We start from the raw sequence: 19,846 nt of genomic DNA, 5'->3' as shown, positions 1-19,846 counted from the left end.
AGCACTACAGGGCTTCAATCTTAAAATGCCCGGGGATAATTTTGCCCTGACGTCCTCAGGGGGGGGAGCCTGGCCCTCAAGCCTATGTGTTTGCCAAGCTGATGACCCCACAGGCATCAGGTTTGTGAAATTGTCAGCCCGGCAAATAGTGTAGACGTTGGGTCCGCCCAGGCCTGTAGTATCAATCAGCTTCATTGTGTAGCAGTCCTGACTCCTAGCTCCAGAAAGAAAAAATAATACTGTGTGTAAAGGACTGTAGCGTGGAAACCCCAAAAATAAATTAACAACGACTTAGGTTTCATTTTAGAGATAGTGATGGGACGAAAGTAAAGGGGGCAGAGCTTCAACACCCAAAGACTAGAAACCGTCGCTGATGATATGAGTTTTGGTTCAGGAACAAGAAGTGTGGCTTCACATTTAGATCGGAAAGAAGGCAGTGTTTCAGGTATGAGTAGGAGTGTACGATGCCACACGTTTCCTGCCAAAATGGAGGACTACATAATGCAATACTTAATACAAAATTCTCGTATGTTTATTATTTTATTATTAAATGCATTACTTAATTAGGTTCATATATGATGTGTATTGTTCCTATGATATCCATGATATGAATCCTCTCCTGGAACCCAGCTCAGGAAAAAGGAGGCCCCGCTCTGTCCGGCGTTGTCTCATTGCAGGACCCGAGCTTCGTGGGAGGCTCGGGTCCTGCAATGAGACAACGCCTGACAGAGCGGGGCCTGAGGTACACTCCCTGTAATATTTAGATGCAAGAGACACCGTTTGGTACAGAGGAACACGATTTTGGACTATTTATGTATATCCTTTACAGATTGTCGTTACGTTCACTTTATGTATGCAGTAGCTAATGCTTAGAACTCTGGCCCTGAAGAAAGCCATGGGATCTTGTCCCTACCGGCTGAAACATGTTGGCCTTGTAAATGCAGTTATATGTTTAGACTGCTTCCTCTGCATTGTTCTGGTTTGTTTGAGGGAAAGGACAAATTACATTAGAGTTTTTCGCCTATTGATCCTTTTACCCCTTGTTTTTAACTCACACATCTTTTGATTTTTGCACTGCACTCGATCCCATCTTTATCATTTGTTCATGGGTACCTTAGCGATTGATGGTGCGACCCAATTGAGTAAGGGCGATGGATGGGTCTCATTGATCAAGAGACATACCACCCCATTTTTGGATGACCAAAGGAGAACACTTGATTTACATACCTATTTGATGGGAATCCAACACATCTCTGTACGGGTCTTACCAACAATCTCAGTAGGTCCTTCGACAGGTTTGTCCTGGCAAAGATTCTGATATAGAGACTTATATAGCTCTATTAGCGCCTAACTCACTTGTGTAGGAGTTTTGTAAAAGTCTTAAAAGGCCCATAAACTGCCCTGATTGTAGAAGTCAAATCTCACAAAGTTCTACAGTTTACAGCCACCGTCAAAAAAGCTATGCTGCCATTTAACTGTGTCCTGATGGACCCTATCTTAGTGACTTGTAAGAAGCTGGCTTTCTCACCAGCTGTTACCCTCCAGATGACATGCCGTCATCATCCTTCTCCTGAGAATCCAACCTTTTTGACAGCTCACCTATCCCTTGAGAGCCTAGTGGTGCAGGCATCTTCATGTTCAAAACTAAATCTTGATTCTCTTCCCACCCCTCTACTTTATTGCAGCAGCATAAGTGTTCTCTACCTTATTAGGTTTTCTGCCACAAATTGGATCTCTTGGTTTCTTCCTTGGAATAGTGGCTTCCACTTACAGCCTTTAATAATCAGCTTTGTATAATGACACTGCAGAGAACGGAACTCCTCAGCTACTGATTCTCTGTTTGTGACACCATTGTCCGGGTCCCCAGCTCCATGTATTTGTGGCTTCTTTAAAGGCCTTCTATTTTTCAATGTCCGCTCGTGCTCCCCTAGAGTGTTAGTGAATTTGTCAAACGGAAGCAGTAGGCGCATCAGAAGGTCCGCTAAGTGTACTTTTGTTACTGCAGCTCCTTGTCATTTCTAGATCACCTTTGTCCCTCACTAAATTGACCGGATACATTGTTTATCCCAGAGAGTTCTTTGTGAGATAAGGTCTCCTTGTGCTACAGGCTGTTAGATAATGGCTCCTCTTCTACTAAAGGGGAAATCCAGAGTCAATCAATCGGGGATTCTTTAAGCGCCCTTCTCACCCGTGAGGTTCTCAAAGCACACTCATCACCTGAAAGCAAGGCCTAGTCCTTGCAGAGTCATCCATTTTGAGGATGCATTTGAGACAAATCAAATATATTGGAAAGTGCTTTGAGGTATCAACAAGGTCTAAGGTATCAATATAGAGCCCATTCACAGATTCTACCTATGTTGCCATGTAGATTACGTTAGAAATGGGGCTCTCTAGTTGGCAGAGGTAGGTACCTTTGTCCAAATAAGGACCCTTGCTTCTAGTCAGGGTAAGGTGGATACCCACTTTAGATAACCCCTGCTCACCCCCTTGATAGCTTGGCACAAGCAGACAGGCTTTGTCTCAAAGGCAATGTGTAAAGTATTTGTACTAACACTCACATTAACAGTGAAAACACCATAAATGGACACCACACCAGTTTAGAAAACAAAATTTCTTTATCTAAACTTAAGACCAAAAATCCAACATACGCAGTTAAAAAATGACTTTCAAAAGGTTTGTTTCAAGAACTTGTACCATAGAAAACTATGGATGCATGACTTTTACACAAAGTACCTGTAGTTGCGTCAAAATTCACAAGGCTAAACAGCTGCACAGTGAAGAAGCGTCAAAAACAAAAAGATGCGTCGGTTTCTGAGATCTTGGGGAGGCGATGCAACAATTCTACTACACGCAGGAAAAGTGATGCGTCAAATCCAATCTGTAGGGGAAACTGATGCGTCAGTTCTTCGTGACTGTTCCGGTCCGCAAGTGATGCGTCGATGAAAACTTGTCGCATATGTGCGATGCGTGGAAATCCGGGATACGTCGGTAATCTAGATGCAGTGAGCGGCACTGCGTTGTTTTCTTCAGCCGCGACCCCATTTTTACGTAGATTTTTGCAGCGGTGACCGATGCTACGTCAGGTTTCGTAGCTGCACGGAGAAACGTGTAAATTCCTCTCGAGCCATGGAGATGTGTCTGAAAAACTGCTGCAAGGAGAGCGATGTGTCATTTTTGTACTTCTTCAGGTCCTTTTCTCTTCCAGCTCCCAAACAGCAGCAACAACCTCCAGAGGTCCAATACTGGCACAGACACCTCCTGGTAGGTCAGAACTCACAGCGGTAAAGTTCAGGGGAGCTGGGGATGAAGTTTTTGTGCACTTTAGACTTCAGAACAGAAGGCCAGCACACACAGGCCCTTGGATATCTCCTTCAAGCAGGGAACACAGCAAAGTCCTTTTCCTTTCCTTGGCAGAAACAGCAACTGGAGGTCAATCCCACACAGCAAAGGGGCAGTACTTCTCCTCAGTCTCTCCAGCTCTTCTCCTTGACAGAGGGTTCTCTTGAATTCCAGGGATGATGTAAAAGTCTGGAGTCTGGCCCCCTCTTTTTATACAGCCCAGTCCAAACCAGTTCTGGGGGGGCACTTTGCGATTTCACAACAACCTCCATTGTCAGTGTGAGCCCTGGATCCAGACACACCACAGGGGGGCGGGCAGAGCCATCATAGTGGAAGGCAGACACAGCCCTATTCAGGTGCAGGTGCTACTCCTCCCACCACTCCAAATGCTGACCAGGCCTATTAAGCCTAGCACTGACTCATCCAGACTTTCTGGAGCCACTGCACATCCCCAGCACCTGTCACTCCAAAGCCAGACAGTCAATACACATCCTAGCAGAGGCACGCTGGATGGCTTAGCAAGAAGTACCTACTTTCTAAAAGTGGTATTTTCAAACACAGAATGTAAAAATCACCCTCACTAAAAGATGCATTTTAACATTCTGACTTCAGGCATACTAAACTTTATTTTCCGATCTGGTTCCCAGGGGGCAGTTACGCTTATAAGATGTTATAAGCAAACTCCCCATTCTATCCTATGGGAAATTGGCAGTATTTCACTCTCAGGACATGACACACACATGAGGACATGTCCTACCTTTCACATACACTGCACCCTGCCCACATGGGTACCTTGGGCCTACATTAGGGGTGACTAACATGTAAGAAAGGGGAAGGTTAGGGCCTGGCAAGTGGGTGCACTTGCCAGGTTGACATGGCATTCTTCAAACTGGGCACAGGCACTATGCTGGCAGGCGTGAGTTACCTTTTCAAAGAAACTCATGTGGGTGGCACAATCAGTGCTGCAGTCTCACTAATCAGAAAAAACAAGGGTGGCTGGGCCCAATGGGAAGGAGGGTAGGCAGGGCCACACTAATATGAAATAGAAATATTTGCCTATGCCTCCGAGCTAATTAGAGTACACACTGGTTCATGTACAAGTAAACCACAATTTATTAGTTTACCCAAAACAGTTTATGTTTTCAATTTATACTCAATTTACAAAAAAGAAATTCAGAAAAAACAGAACTAAGACCACTATCAACCTCATGTCTTAGCCATATACAATTTCAAAACCCTTTATACATATATACAGTGAACCAAACATATATTTGACATTTTGACAAAAAGTGACTTTTTACCATAAATAAATATCACCATGAATACATATATAGAACATGGACCGCATGACCTTGCACATTTGTGAATGAAAAGAACTTTTGCAAACACTTATGAAACACGGGGAGAAAAAAGAAGACAGTGTTTTCAAAAACAATTCAACTCCCACGACCTGAACAGGAAACAATCAATTAAATTTCAGGAACATTGCCCATTTCTGCGTCAATAACAAAGGCCAACTGGCCAGTGAACAAGAAAAAGGGGGTGCCGACGCGTTTCGAATCCTGATTAGTGACTTGCAGGATTCTCGTCAGGACAGTGTGAATCTAGTCCATGGGAACTGTTTAAAATAAAGAACAAAACAGAGTGTTTACTACAGAGCGAGTCCTCTAGCCACTACTCTCAGAACGACGCGAGTGACAGAATAAAGCGTACCTTGTGTTAATCCTGCCCACAGTCAGTCCTGTTTACATGGGAATGTCGTCTAGGCTTTATGGTTTACGCTGCAACAGAGTAATGAGTATGTCAAGTCCAGCGGGGGTAAAAAAGAGAAAACCCTATTTGGACATGGATGTTGAGCTGATGTTTGTTACCTGCGTTATTCTTGGAATCTTTGCCACTCTGTGCGATGTCTTAACCCACTTGAGGTTCTGCTCGTATAATTTCTGAAACAAGTGGACAGAGCGCGATTTAATGAACTGCTTACTTGCTGACACACTGGTAAACCGCTGATGGTCATTATCATAACTAGTTCACTTACTTGGACACCGGTCCGCGGTGACCGCAGTAGTGGTTCTGATTCTGTAACCGTATTTATCCAGACAGTGAGCCGCTTAGTGAATCTATGGGGGTAAGGAGAGGAACGTGTTAGCGCATTAATGCGCTGTTCTGTGTGCTTAAAATCTGCAATGGTGGCAGTTCCAATTATCGGCGGCTTCCATGCTTACCGCAAATGTTCATAAACCTCCGCTCAGTGTACTTGCTCCAGACCGGCAGACAAAGGGATGTGAATGTCCCTGGCAATCGCCGGTTTGGAAATCCCGGATCATGTGATTCGTAAGGGGCCAATCAGAATTGCGAACAAGTTATGATGCTTTCTGGGGCCTGTAGTTTCAGAAAGATAGTCCATTATTTTTAAGAAAAAATCAGATGCATTTTGGGACATGTAGTATCAAAAAACGGGGAAGTTGGTTATGCCCTGTTTATTTCGCTAAGACTATTCAGACCCTTATTGACGCTATCAAACTTGAGGATTAAATACGCCTCCTTGCGCAACAACATTGCGTCCACATCTTGAAAATGTTTGGGGTCAATCCATGCCAATGTGGTCCATTTAAAGTCATTCTCAGAATGGCCGTTACTGATGAAATGTTCCACCATGGGAGCAGTCAAGACTTTTTTCTTGAGACGGGATCGATGCTGGGTAATCCGAGCATTAATGGGCTGATTTGTTTTGCCTATATATACTCTGTTGCACGGGCAAACCACCGCATAGACGACATTGCGAGTTTTGCAATTAGTGAAGCATTCATGCTTCCATCTGATGCCATTATTCATGAATGTATCACCTTCTAATGTACTGGAACACGACACGCAATTGCCACATTTGTGGTGCCCGCATACTGGTTTCAGCTTCCACTGTGCGACAAGGTCACTTTTAGGTACTGGGATATGACTGTCCGCTTTGATCAAATGTTGCCCTATGCTTCTATTCTTACGCATAGCGAAGATGGGTTTAGAGAGGGGGTGCTCCAAAGTCTCAAGTAGGTGCCAATTCTTCCGAATTATATTCTTAAATTGGTTTGTGTGTTGGCCAAATGTTGTAACGCAAACCAATTGTTCCAAATCTTTCTTTTCTTTCTTTTTGAATAATGTCTCTCTTGGAGTGAATTTGGCCCTGTTTTTCGAATGTTTTAACAGTTTTTTTGGGTACCCTCTCTCTGCCATCTCACTGCAGAATCTCGTGGCGTGGCAGTCAAAATCACATAAATTGGTACAATTTCGCCTAATCCTCAATAATTGTCCGTAGGGCAAATAGTTTTTTAATGATTGAGGATGCGAACTAGTGTAGTGCAGAATTGTATTCCGGTCAGTTTCCTTCTTGTGCAAGGAGGTAGTCAACTTAGCTTCGCTGGTGCCTACAGTGACGTCAAGGAAAGTCATTTCTTTTGGACTGTAATTCAGCGTGAATTGAATATCTGGGTGCCTAGAGTTCAGCCACAGATGGAACTGCTCGAGTTCCGCCTGGCTCCCCTGCCACAGGAGCCAGACGTCATCGATATATCTCAGCCACTGAGTAATATGGCCTGAGAAAGGGTTGTCAATCAAGACAAATCTCTCCTCATATTGTGCCATATACAGCACTGCCAGCTCCGGTGCATAGGGACAACCCATGGCTGTCCCTTTGACTTGAACAAAAAATGTATTCTCGTTCAATGACCTCTAAAGCTTCATCCTGCGCTCTACACCCAAATACCGCAGGATGAAGCTTTAGAGGTCATTGAACTCTATTTAGAACAAAGGGCTAGACCCCATCGGGTGCCGACCAACTTCATTGTGGCATTAGCTGAGATTACTCTTCGTAGTAACTATTTCAAGTTTGAGAATAACTTTTTTGTTCAAGTCAAAGGGACAGCCATGGGTTGTCCCTATGCACCGGAGCTGGCAGTGCTGTATATGGCACAATATGAGGAGAGATTTGTCTTGAATGACAACCCTTTCTCAGGCCATATTACTCAGTGGCTGAGATATATCGATGACGTCTGGCTCCTGTATCAGGGGAGCCAGGCGGAACTCGAGCAGTTCCATCTGTGGCTGAACTCTAGGCACCCAGATATTCAATTCACGCTGAATTACAGTCCAAAAGAAATGACTTTCCTTGACGTCACTGTAGGCACCAGCGAAGCTAAGTTGACTACCTCCTTGCACAAGAAGGAAACTGACCGGAATACAATTCTGCACTACACTAGTTCGCATCCTCAATCATTAAAAAACAATTTGCCCTACGGACAATTATTGAGGATTAGGCGAAATTGTACCAATTTATGTGATTTTGACTGCCACGCCACGAGATTCTGCAGTGAGATGGCAGAGAGAGGGTACCCAAAAAAACTGTTAAAACATTCGAAAAACAGGGCCAAATTCACTCCAAGAGAGACATTATTCAAAAAGAAAGAAAAGAAAGATTTGGAACAATTGGTTTGCGTTACAACATTTGGCCAACACACAAACCAATTTAAGAATATAATTCGGAAGAATTGGCACCTACTTGAGACTTTGGAGCACCCCCTCTCTAAACCCATCTTCGCTATGCGTAAGAATAGAAGCATAGGGCAACATTTGATCAAAGCGGACAGTCATATCCCAGTACCTAAAAGTGACCTTGTCGCACAGTGGAAGCTGAAACCAGTATGCGGGCACCACAAATGTGGCCATTGCGTGTCGTGTTCCAGTACATTAGAAGGTGATACATTCATGAATAATGGCATCAGATGGAAGCATGAATGCTTCACTAATTGCAAAACTCGCAATGTCGTCTATGCGGTGGTTTGCCCGTGCAACAGAGTATATATAGGCAAAACAAATCAGCCCATTAATGCTCGGATTACCCAGCATCGATCCCGTCTCAAGAAAAAAGTCTTGACTGCTCCCATGGTGGAACATTTCATCAGTAAAGGCCATTCTGAGAATGACTTTAAATGGACCACATTGGCATGGATTGACCCCAAACATTTTCAAGATGTGGACGCAATGTTGTTGCGCAAGGAGGCGTATTTAATCCTCAAGTTTGATAGCGTCAATAAGGGTCTGAATAGTCTTAGCGAAATAAACAGGGCATAACCAACTTCCCCGTTTTTTGATACTACATGTCCCAAAATGCATCTGAATTTTTCTTAAAAATAATGGACTATCTTTCTGAAACTACAGGCCCCAGAAAGCATCATAACTTGTTCGCAATTCTGATTGGCCCCTTACGAATCACATGATCCGGGATTTACAAACCGGCGATTGCCAGGGACATTCACATCCCTTTGTCTGCCGGTCTGGAGCAAGTACACTGAGCGGAGGTTTATGAACATTTGCGGTAAGCATGGAAGCCGCCGATAATTGGAACTGCCACCATTGCAGATTTTAAGCACACAGAACAGCGCATTAATGCGCTAACACGTTCCTCTCCTTACCCCCATAGATTCACTAAGCGGCTCACTGTCTGGATAAACACGGTTACAGAATCAGAACCACTACTGCGGTCACCGCGGACCGGTGTCCAAGTAAGTGAACTAGTTATGGTAATGACCATCAGTGGTTTACCAGTGTGTCAGCAAGTAAGCAGTTCATTAAATCGCGCTCTGTCCACTTGTTTCAGAAATTATACGAGCAGAACCTCAAGTGGGTTAAGACATCGCACAGAGTGGCAAAGATTCCAAGAATAACGCAGGTAACAAACATCAGCTCAACATCCATGTCCAAATAGGGTTTTCTCTTTTTTACCCCCGCTGGACTTGACATACTCATTACTCTGTTGCAGCGTAAACCATAAAGCCTAGACGACATTCCCATGTAAACAGGACTGACTGTGGGCAGGATTAACACAAGGTACGCTTTATTCTGTCACTCGCGTCGTTCTGAGAGTAGTGGCTAGAGGACTCGCTCTGTAGTAAACACTCTGTTTTGTTCTTTATTTTAAACAGTTCCCATGGACTAGATTCACACTGCCCTGACGAGAATCCTGCAAGTCACTAATCAGGATTCGAAACGCGTCGGCACCCCCTTTTTCTTGTTCACTGGTCAGTTGGCCTTTGTTATTGACGCAGAAATGGGCAATGTTCCTGAAATTTAATTGATTGTTTCCTGTTCAGGTCGTGGGAGTTGAATTGTTTTTGAAAACACTGTCTTCTTTTTTCTCCCCGTGTTTCATAAGTGTTTGCAAAAGTTCTTTTCATTCACAAATGTGCAAGGTCATGCGGTCCATGTTCTATATATGTATTCATGGTGATATTTATTTATGGTAAAAAGTCACTTTTTGTCAAAATGTCAAATATATGTTTGGTTCACTGTATATATGTATAAAGTGTTTTTGAAATTGTATATGGCTAAGACATGAGGTTGATAGTGGTCTTAGTTCTGTTTTTTCTGAATTTCTTTTTTGTAAATTGAGTATAAATTGAAAACATAAACTGTTTTGGGTAAACTAATAAATTGTGGTTTACTTGTACATGAACCAGTGTGTACTCTAATTAGCTCGGAGGCATAGGCAAATATTTCTATTTCATAGCAGTCTCACTAATGGCATTTGATTTACATGCCCTGGCACACCCAGTGCACTTTACTAGCGACTTATTGGTAAATCAACTATGCAAATCATGGATAACCAATCATAATAACAATTTACACAGAGCGCATATGCACTTTAGCACTGATTAGCAGTGGTAAAGTGCCCAGAGTCCTAAAACCAACAACAACCGGTCAGGAGAAAATAGGAGGAATAAGCAAAAAGTTTGGGGATAACCCTGCAAAAAGAGCCATTTCCAGCAGATGCTTTCCTAGGTAGACAGATAACCCAATTACAGGGAGTTGACACTCATCTGCCCCATTCCAAATATAGCTAAAAGTGTGGTCTCCTATGGTTGACCGTGTATAAATTATTGGTAACCATAGTTTTTCCTTGAACATAAAAGCAGTGTAAATACACTGATTAAACTTTTAGTAGCTTAATGGCCTTTTAGCAACATTGGCTTAATACTGAGACCATGTCTTGAGTTTCGACCAGACAAAACGCTTAGCTCTCAGGCCAGTTTGTGTGTGCGAAATGAGACCTACGATGTCAGACAAGAAGTCTGTATTCCATTAAACACTCAAGATGTTCTCCATGCTGCTGGTACTTCGGTTCCGATGCTTCATTGGGCAGAGATTGTATGACTAGCCCCAGTTTATGGTCCTGAGTTACTCGACAGATGTGCAGCCTTATTACATGAAGTTTAGTGCCACCAAAAGAAACATAGCCTTTTCAGTGATTGGAACCTGGATTGAATCTCTCTCAAATCACTTTTTGGTCTCTGGATCGAGGCTTGCACAGTCAGAAAAATGCCAATGCCTTCTATATGACGATCTAGGATTTCTCGACTTCCTTCTAGGGTAGTGTTTCCTGAAATTCATCAACATTCATGCAGATCTCGATAGTTTGACCGAGAAGCCTTACAACCCCCATCCTATCACTTTCTTCTCCCCCCTAGACCATCCCTTTGTCCCCCGCTAGCTATCTCCTTAATGGGCCAGTGGGCATTGTGGGCTTAAGGTTTCATATGTATGGGCAGCATGGGGACAATAAGCGAGCATAAGGAATTCATAATGCAAATTGCTGCTCTGGACCCTGTCTTGTCTGCTTTCATCTCGTTGTATTCAAGCCTCCACCACAGCTCCAGTAGCGCAGGAGGTACCAGATGTGCTTCCTCCTGCCACTCCACCTTATATAGTCTCATCCTGACTTAGAGTCTCTGCCTGATTTTGGCATGTAGATTAGACTATGAATGACCAAGTTTTCAACAGAGCCTCGGGGAAAAGGACTGACTGTATCCTGAGATGAGACAGAAATGCTAACAGACACTATTGACAAGCAAGTGGCCACCCTTAGGTCAGTGGAACTGCCAGTAAGGCCCCTGCGATAATCTCTTGGGAGCTGTCATCAATTTTTAGAGTACTGCCTCCTATTCCTTCAAAGAAAGAGTGGGATTCCGCTATGATTTTGTGGCTTCAAAAAATATAGAACTGAAAGGGATAGATTCTGCACCACAGAAAGGCAAAAGTATCAACCATCTGTCATGTAGGGTTTCTCTCTCCGATCGGCCAGTTTATCTCATTGCCCTTCTTTTTACTTCTTCCCTCCTCACTCTCATCCAGTCCTCCTTGAACTGTTTTTAAAGATCTAAATATGTCTGGAAGTGTGGGGCAATCAAATTAGTTCCCTTGGAAGAGCAGAGTCTAGGCTTCTGTTCTGGATTATTTATATTCGTCTAAATGGCTGGAGGTCTCTCTCCATCTTGTGTTTTACTCCTTATGCTCTGGAAGTTGGTCTCACCATTGATAAAGTCTGAGATACAGAGAGCTGGTTGACATATCACTAGACAGAACTTAGCTGCTCTATAAACTAATAGTGCCCAGATTCAGTTCACTGCACAGAAATGTTATAGTTTCCTTCCTTGCAGCTGGGCTAACAGTCAGTCTGAATGGAGCAAGATGAGGAGTACAGTCGTTTGGGTAAGTTACTTGTACTTTTTCCTACAACTAAAAGTGGATGTGACATACCAATGTATTACCTTGACAAGAGTGACTCTTTAGATTGAGGTGTTGAAGTAAAGTTGAGTGTACTTGCTTATAGTTGACATGATGGTCACACTTTTTTCTAGATAATCACAGATGACTTTGGTGAGTGTTAAATAAGAGGGTTCTTGCTTTCAGAATAAACTTAACTTTTAATGCCTATGTTGATGATCTCCTTTTGTAACTCGCTAATCCTGTGCTTAAGTGTTGTGGTTTTGGCATATTGATATCAGCTACCTTCACGAAAGGCACATGTTGGGTTTTTGGCAATTAAAAACTTGAAAAACATTTATCTAATTTTTCCTAACCGTTTCCCCACAGGAATGGTCGGACCAGCTATCTTTTTAGTAGCCACAGGTTACATAGGATGCAACTATTCGCTGGCTGTTACTTTCCTAACATTATCAACAACACTTGGAGGATTCAGTATGTCAGGATACAACATAAATCACCTGGATATCGCACCATCGTAAGTACTTAACAGCGTGAAACATCCTCTAAACCGGTGGGCTTATAATACCAAATAATAAAAGCGAATAATGTGTGTGCCGTATGTTCATCTAGCTAGCTGTACCCGGATAAATTGGAAGGTTGTTGTTGGGATTGGAAACACATATGTAAACACTACAGTTATAAGGTATATAGTCTTATCTTGAAACGCTTGTAGAATGTTTAAGTTTAATAATTTTACCAAGATGAATGAGATACAAAAGCATAATTTTGTTGCTGTTGTAGATTCGAGCCGTTTTTGTCATGAGCGGACATAGCAGAACATTGTATGACCGAAAATTAAACATTTCAAGGACCATTCTAAAAATAAAATACGATTTCTAATTTGTTAAAGCTCTGTCAGTGGGAACCATTTCATTCAGTTGCTTTCTGACCACATCGGAATTGCTCCTTAGAAAGTACTCTTTTTACTGTTTGGTGTTTTTTAACAATTTTTATTGATAACAAACAACATTATTTCAGGCATTGCAGAGTTATCAGTGGCAAGGCAGATAAATCGAGAGGATACTTAACCAATTATACAGAGTAAGAGGATACTGAACACATTTTCTCGCCCAGTACCATAGCAGTCATAACATCGGTTACATCTTTACAGTGGTAAGAAACAATAGAGAACAGGTGTGTGTTATCTGCATTGTGGAGTTCTAATGGTGGCCGCCCGGTGATAAGGTCCCTGCCGCCCCATCCCGTAGATCCATCAGTGTTCGTCTCTCCCTTCTCAGTTCCACTGTTGGAGAAATTCATACGGAGTACCTTGAGCTGAACCAGTCGGAGTCTCAGTGGAATCGCCAACTCCCTAGGGGAAGCGAGCGCCTCCCGCCATTCATCGTCCTCCAACTCCCCCAAGTCGGGCTGCCAGTACCGCCGTAATTTCAGCATCGGGTCAGTCCAGTTGTTTACTCAATTTTGTACGTAAGGGGTATAGCTTTGCGGTCCATGGGATCTAACAACAGTCGATCCTCCAAGGGAGAGTATTCTGGGAGGAGAGCATCCCCGGGGAGGGCTGAGTCAATAGCGTGGCTAATTTGTAAATATCTAAAGGTCTCAGAGGGGGTGAGGTGGTATTTCGTTTGTAGGTCTACAAAGTGGCCTTTTTACCCTTTTTCCAGAGGTCCCAAACCCTGGAAATCCCAATCAAGTCCCACTTGTCAGACTCCGGGCATGCACTAAGGTGACATAATATATCTGGTTCCCATAACAGAGTAGCCTCAGTAAGGCGGTTATGCCACCCCAGCTTACGCTGGACTGTGTGCCATACCTCCACCGTGTGAGCCGTGGTGGTGGTCAACTGCAGTCTAAGATGGTTCGTATAGAGTGCTCTGTTGTATACCCCCTTCCCCATCAGTCATTCGTCTGTCCGGAAATTAGGGTTGTCGTGTGGACCGAACGCCCATCTGTTGATGGCTGTCAGCTGCGACCCCTGGTAGTAAAGGCATAGATCTGGCAAACCTATACTCCCCTAATACTACCCATGGTGAGTTTATTTACGGCGATCCTTGGGGGCCGACTGCCCAGAGCAACCCCTGCACCACCCATTCAATTTGCGAGAAGTAGGAGTCCGGGATCGGATGGTGAGCGTTTTCCAGGGCATAAAGAAAGCACGGGAGAGCGAGCATTTTAAACAAGGAGGCATGTCCCAACAGGATCAGGGACAATGACCTCCAATGCATGACATTCGACCTCAGACGTTGCAGGTGCTTCTTGAGATTCCGTTCATAGAAAAGATTCACATCGGGAGTGAGAAAATTGCCCAAGTAGCTAAAGCCCTGATTCACAACTGGGATGTCATAACCTCTAGTGCTAGATGGGGGTGCACCCCAGAGGGCGTACATTTGCGATTTGGGCCAGATGATCCGGTATCCCGAGTGTGCCCCAAATATGTGGAAAATATGAAGCGCCCGACGCAGAGAACCTGCCGGCGAGGCCAAAAACAATAAAATATTGTCCGCATAGTGATATGCCGTTTCCTCGTGGTCATGAGTCCATTTGAGGCCCCTGATTTCGAGGTCACTCATCATCCAGACTGCCAAGGGTTCCAACACCAAGGCAAAGAGGAGCGGCGATAGTGGGCACCATTGTCTTGTGCCCCGCTGAAGGAGAAAACGGGCGGAGCATTGGTTATTAACCAGGACATGAGCCTTGTTTTGCTCGTATAACAACCTGATCCACCCAAGCAGCTTGGGACCAAACCCCATACCGGCAAGGACCGCGAAGAGGTAGTCCCATTCCATTGTGTCAAACGTCATAGTGGCATCAAGCGACAATAAGATTGCTTCTTCCTCAGTCGTGCCGATCCCACCTCGTTGACGCGATAGAGGTTCCTAGCTGTATTCCTACCAGGAATGAAGCCCAACTGATCTGAATGGATCAAATCGGGCAGGTATGGGTGTAAACGTTTGGCCACAAGCTTGGCAAGGATTTTCGCCTCCACCGGCAACAGCATGATAGGGTGGCACAATTTGCACTCCTCCGCCGGTTTGCCGGGTTTATGAATCACAACGATGGCTACATTACGGATATCGATTGGTAGCAGGCCCGACTCATAGCATTCATTATATAAATTCAACAAGTGGGCCGCCAACTTCACAGCCATCGGTTTAAGAAGTTCGATGGGCATACCATTTGGACCCATCGCTTTACCTGATCGGACGTCCGATATTGCCTTTTGGACCTCTTCCGCCGAGAGATCCACGTCGAGGCTCTCCCTATCTTAAGGCGAGATGCTCGCCACTTCAATAGTAGCCAGCAGGTCTGCCGCCCACGAGGACTGCGAGGCCAGATAGACATCCTTGAAATGAGCGGCAAACGCGTCGGCAATCCCCTGGATGTCCGTGATCAACGCGCCATTTTGGCACGCTATCGCTCTTACCCATCTTGCTACCTGTTCCTTGCGTTCCAGCCACGCAAGGAGCTTACCCGTGCGTTCGCCCTGCTCATTTATACCGTGCCATGTGGCCAGGAAACTCAAGGTAGCGTCCTCAGGCATAAGTTGTTTATAGTCGTGTCTCTTTATGCCCATACGGCGTTGTGTATCCGGATTCGGGTCCTGGGCGAGGGCCCTCTCCAAGTGTAGAATGTCCATTTCTAAGTCGATCACTCTCTTGTTGCGCTCAGTTTTGTGGCCCACCATCAGTGACAATGCCCTCCCTTTAATCACCGCGCCATGTGCCCCCCAGAGTGTGACCGCTGGCCCGACCGACCCCACGTTTTCTTCAAAATAAAAGTCTGTGTCTTGCCGGAGGCCCTCCCTGATGTTGGGTATCTTCAATACCCACGGCTGAATTCTAATTGTGCCAAGACGTCTGATTTGCCGTACTCCAAAGATCGCCACCATAGGGGAGTGGTCAAATATAACACATGCCAAAGTCCTAGGCTCCACGAAATCACGTATGACTTGTGCATGTGTGAACAAATAGTCAAGCCGGGATTGACTGCCATGAACTTCCGACTGGTGTGTGTAGTGTGTGTGTTGAGGGTGCTGTTAAATATTGCAGGGATTTGTTAGCATGAGCTGAAAGCCATTTTGTAATTCTGGCAGCCATCTTGTTTGCCATGGGCTGCCACATGCTCACCATGTGCTCTGTCCTCCCTCAGTGTTGACTGCTCTTGTAATCTGCCTAGAAATGAACTATATTTAGCATCTTCCACCTTCGCACATGCTCAGAAAGGCATAGCTAGTAGAATGTACCTGCTTCTCTAGTATAACTTTCAGGCTATTTTTGCTGCTGTATGGAGAAGTAACTCTCCTCCCACTTTGTTGAGCAAGCAGATCGTGCATGCCCATCTTAGGCATTTTGCATGCTTACATGAGCCAGGACTGCCCCTTGGTCTTATGCGGACTATGTAACCCTAAGCATATATAAGACCCCTGTTTTCTGTACTCCTTAGACTGCCTCATTCAGTTGCTAAGGCTTCTGTGTGACGCAGTCTCCCTCATCTAAGGTGAATACATTTATTCTTTTTATATTTCAGCTTCTGCGCCAATTTCTTCTTTGTTGGTTTAAAAGGACCAAGTATCAGTGGGAACCCTGAGAAGGTTTTTATTTTCTACAAATGGCGCTCCAACGTGGACCTCATCAGAGAAGTGGCTATCTAAGGAGTGATCTTGTCAGGAGACAGAAATCTACTGTGGAGGACAGGACAGGACTCTACTAAGGAGGTACTCTGTGCACGGAGATTCTGGGTATTCTCTGTCTCTGCAGCCTAGTATATTTCTGGTCTTCCTGATTTTGATACTCCACATGATGTCACTCCTGCTTGAGAACCTTTTTGGCGTGAGTATTCTAAAAAACGACCGTTAGGTCATTTAGAACTTGGCAGTTAGAATTTGGACAACCATTTGATTGGTAAGAGTCGTTCTGCGGCACTTGCTGTTGGTTTTGATGCCTTGGATTGGTAAGGTAGTTTAATATCACTTACTGTGGCTTAGATTTGCGTTGGCCAACTTTTGATTAGTTTGTATGTAATATGTAAATTGCAATTTATGTAGGCCGGTAATGAGGAGATTTTTCTCTGTTTGAATTTGTTTGAACGGCGCAACGTACGAAGTGTACCTTAAGCGCTACTTTGATTATAATACTGCATATTTTGCACTATTTTTGGCATGCCTGTTTCAAGCACAAATCGAAGAATGTGTTGCTTTTTGGATGTACCATAGTGAGATGTGAAGTTAATTAGCCGACTCCCTTGAGGGAATACCTAAATAGGTTTAGGTATAAAAACATATTTCTTCCCTGGTGGTTCTGCATCCCCATGGAATTCAAATATGGACATAATACAAACAAGGATCCTTTTCTGCGCATGTTTATAAATGGAGATATGCAGAGCGATTTTTTGGTGTTCTGCCAGACATACCTAGTGAATTGAGTGTTTTTTGTAGTTTGTTGCGCTGTTTTTTTGGCAGTGTTTTGGAATACTATTAAGAAGCTCTTCTTGTAAATATGACTTACAACTAGTATTTACAAATGGTTTGGTTTAAGAACAGTCTGTGGGCTGTCCTTTGTTTCTGTCTTAAGTGTTGATCTGTGGGTTAAATGTGTGTTTAAATGTCTGTGGTTTGTGGTTTTCACATTAGTGATACTTCTGTTAGTAAATAGCGATTGCGCTCTTTGTGTAAGGATTGCTAGCCTTAAGCGTGCTGTATTATGTGATTCTGAGTGTATGACCCCTTCTGTATATGTCTGGAATGAGCTCTGCAAAATGTCATTTAATTAATATTAAATAAGAATTGATCAAAAATCCAGAAATGAACCATATGATATGCTAAATAACTGCATGTTACTATTAAATTGATAAGAGTAAGCAACTATGCACATGTACAAACTGCTAATGCTTAAAAGATAAAATTAGAATTCACATTCAATAGGAATAAAATAGGCCTCAAAAACGAAATTGTGTGTTTTGCAATAAATAAATAATTATAAAACATTTTCCTTGGATACATTGTATTAGATATAAACAGGCAAACCCATCATCTGATTAAATTGGATGTTGCTGAACTACACACATAGAACTAGAAATGCTTCAGTTTTAAATAGACTGTCACAAAAGCTGTGTTTTAACTGCCGCTTAGCAGCAGCTGCAGTTTTGATTGTAGGCCACGGAGAGACAGAAATGTTGACTCAGCCAGGATTTTGTCACTACAGAACATGGTGTAAAACCCTGCATTTCAGACAGCTGTTTTAAAAAGTTACAAAAATCAGGTTCATTATTTTGGATAACAGGAAAACATTTAAAGTAAGGATTTCCTTTTCTAAAGCCTTTTTACATAAGCATATCCGTGATTCTGGTTTTAAATAATGACTTTCCTTTTTTAAAAAAGAAAGTGGCGCAAAATGTTTCATGTTTCAACTTGGGCTTCTGTGCTTAGGCTTATGAATGAATGTGTCTAAATATAATAGGCAAGAGATGCAGCTTGCTTTTCCTATGTGGAATTATCAAAATGATTGGTTTATTAAAAAAAAGGTAATTATGGAAAAAGTCCTAAAAATATGTGTTTTTAAATTCATTTTTTTAATATTTATAAAGCTTAATACTCATACTGTGACCTCCTAGCATTAAAATTAAATTTAAGTTGTGTTGTACCACATAATGAGGATATTTGCATATGAAATTTCACTCTGCACAGGTGTAAAAAACTCATTTTTATAAGCGTATAAATTATATTTCTGATGCCCAAATCTCTGGGATTTGTGGAGAACATTCTGAGGATGACTATTATGCAACGAAATTATAGGATATTCATTTTTAAGTGCCCCAAATATCAAAGTGCCAATTTCATCTTTGTTGGTTTAAAAGGACAAAGTATCAGTGGGATCCCTGTGAAGGTTTTTATTTTCTACAGTGCGACCATCTCCATACATCCACAACCCCCAGACCATCAGCAAACCCCTGGAGTTGGGAACCCTGCGGTGGGTCTGGTCTAGGCGGAAGTCTATCTCGGAGGCCGTCCATAGTGAGTTTGAAGTCCCCCCTAGTATCAAGGAGCCCGCCGGCAGAGCCAATACCAGCGTCCCTATCTTTTGCAAGGTTGGGTGCTGCTAGCCGGGAGGGGCATATACCGACACCACATTGACTACTTTCCCTTCCCAGAGACCCGTGGCCGCTGCATACCTGCCCTGCACGTCCGTCCAGGTCTTTTCTATCACTTATGGACAGCCTTTACGCAGGAGTATCCCCACTCCCCTGGAACCCGTAGTGAACCCGGAATGAACGATCTACGATCTTTTTACTGTTTTTAACACCGTGTTCGAAATACGTTTTTACTATTTCTATTTTTCTAGTTTTAGTAACATTCAGGGGCAGTTTTTGAACGCTGTTTCTTTTCAGTTGGGCTTCGCATATTTACAATGCTTCTAACTTATCTTTCTGACCATGTGTCTTAACAGGGTTCTGTTCATTCAGACTACTTGCAGACTCTTTTCTATATTTACATTTTCAGGTATGCGCTATAATCTCTGAGCAAAAATGGGATAATTGGTATGTGAAAGTGCCACCTCCTCGAGTGGTACATTGCGAAGAACAGAGGGCCTCTTAGTGAACGTTTCCTTCCACACGTCCACTACCAATGGTGGAGTGTGCAGCATTGTAGGGCTGCTCTCTTAGGTTTCTTGGGTGTGGTAGGAATTAATTACCTAGGTAATTTGTGTGACCTATAAGAAAGTGACCAGGACAGGCTGTCCCATCCCTCAAAGGCATTGTATGTGCCACAGGGGCTATGGCATATTATAACAACCATTGTATCGCCTGGAGGCTGACCATTGAGCACAGGGAATACATTTGGATTTACACCATCCCAATAATGCACTTTAGGAAATAGCATTGGCAACAAGGGTGTCTAGAATTGATCAGTTTCAATATATGAAGGAAAACATTCCTGAAACCAGCCCCTGGGAACTCCCAG

At 43.4% G+C, this 19,846-nt stretch overlaps 1 protein-coding gene across 2 annotated transcripts in view; it reads left to right on the top strand.

Annotated features, from left to right (window-relative positions):
- SLC17A5 (solute carrier family 17 member 5) overlaps positions 1 to 19,846 on the top strand; it is a 402,583-nt gene that overhangs the window by 332,253 nt on the left and 50,484 nt on the right. For both annotated transcript variants that reach the window (XM_086926504.1, XM_086926505.1), the window contains exon 9: positions 12,256 to 12,403. In XM_086926504.1, coding sequence (XP_086782630.1) covers positions 12,256 to 12,403 — 148 coding nt within the window. The remainder of the gene's footprint in view (positions 1 to 12,255; positions 12,404 to 19,846) is intronic.

The sequence above is a fragment of the Lissotriton vulgaris genome, chromosome 6 (genome assembly GCF_964263255.1).
Source record: "Lissotriton vulgaris chromosome 6, aLisVul1.2, whole genome shotgun sequence".
Classification (NCBI taxonomy): Eukaryota; Metazoa; Chordata; class Amphibia; order Caudata; family Salamandridae; genus Lissotriton; species Lissotriton vulgaris.
This window is presented reverse-complemented; position numbering and strand designations above follow the sequence as displayed.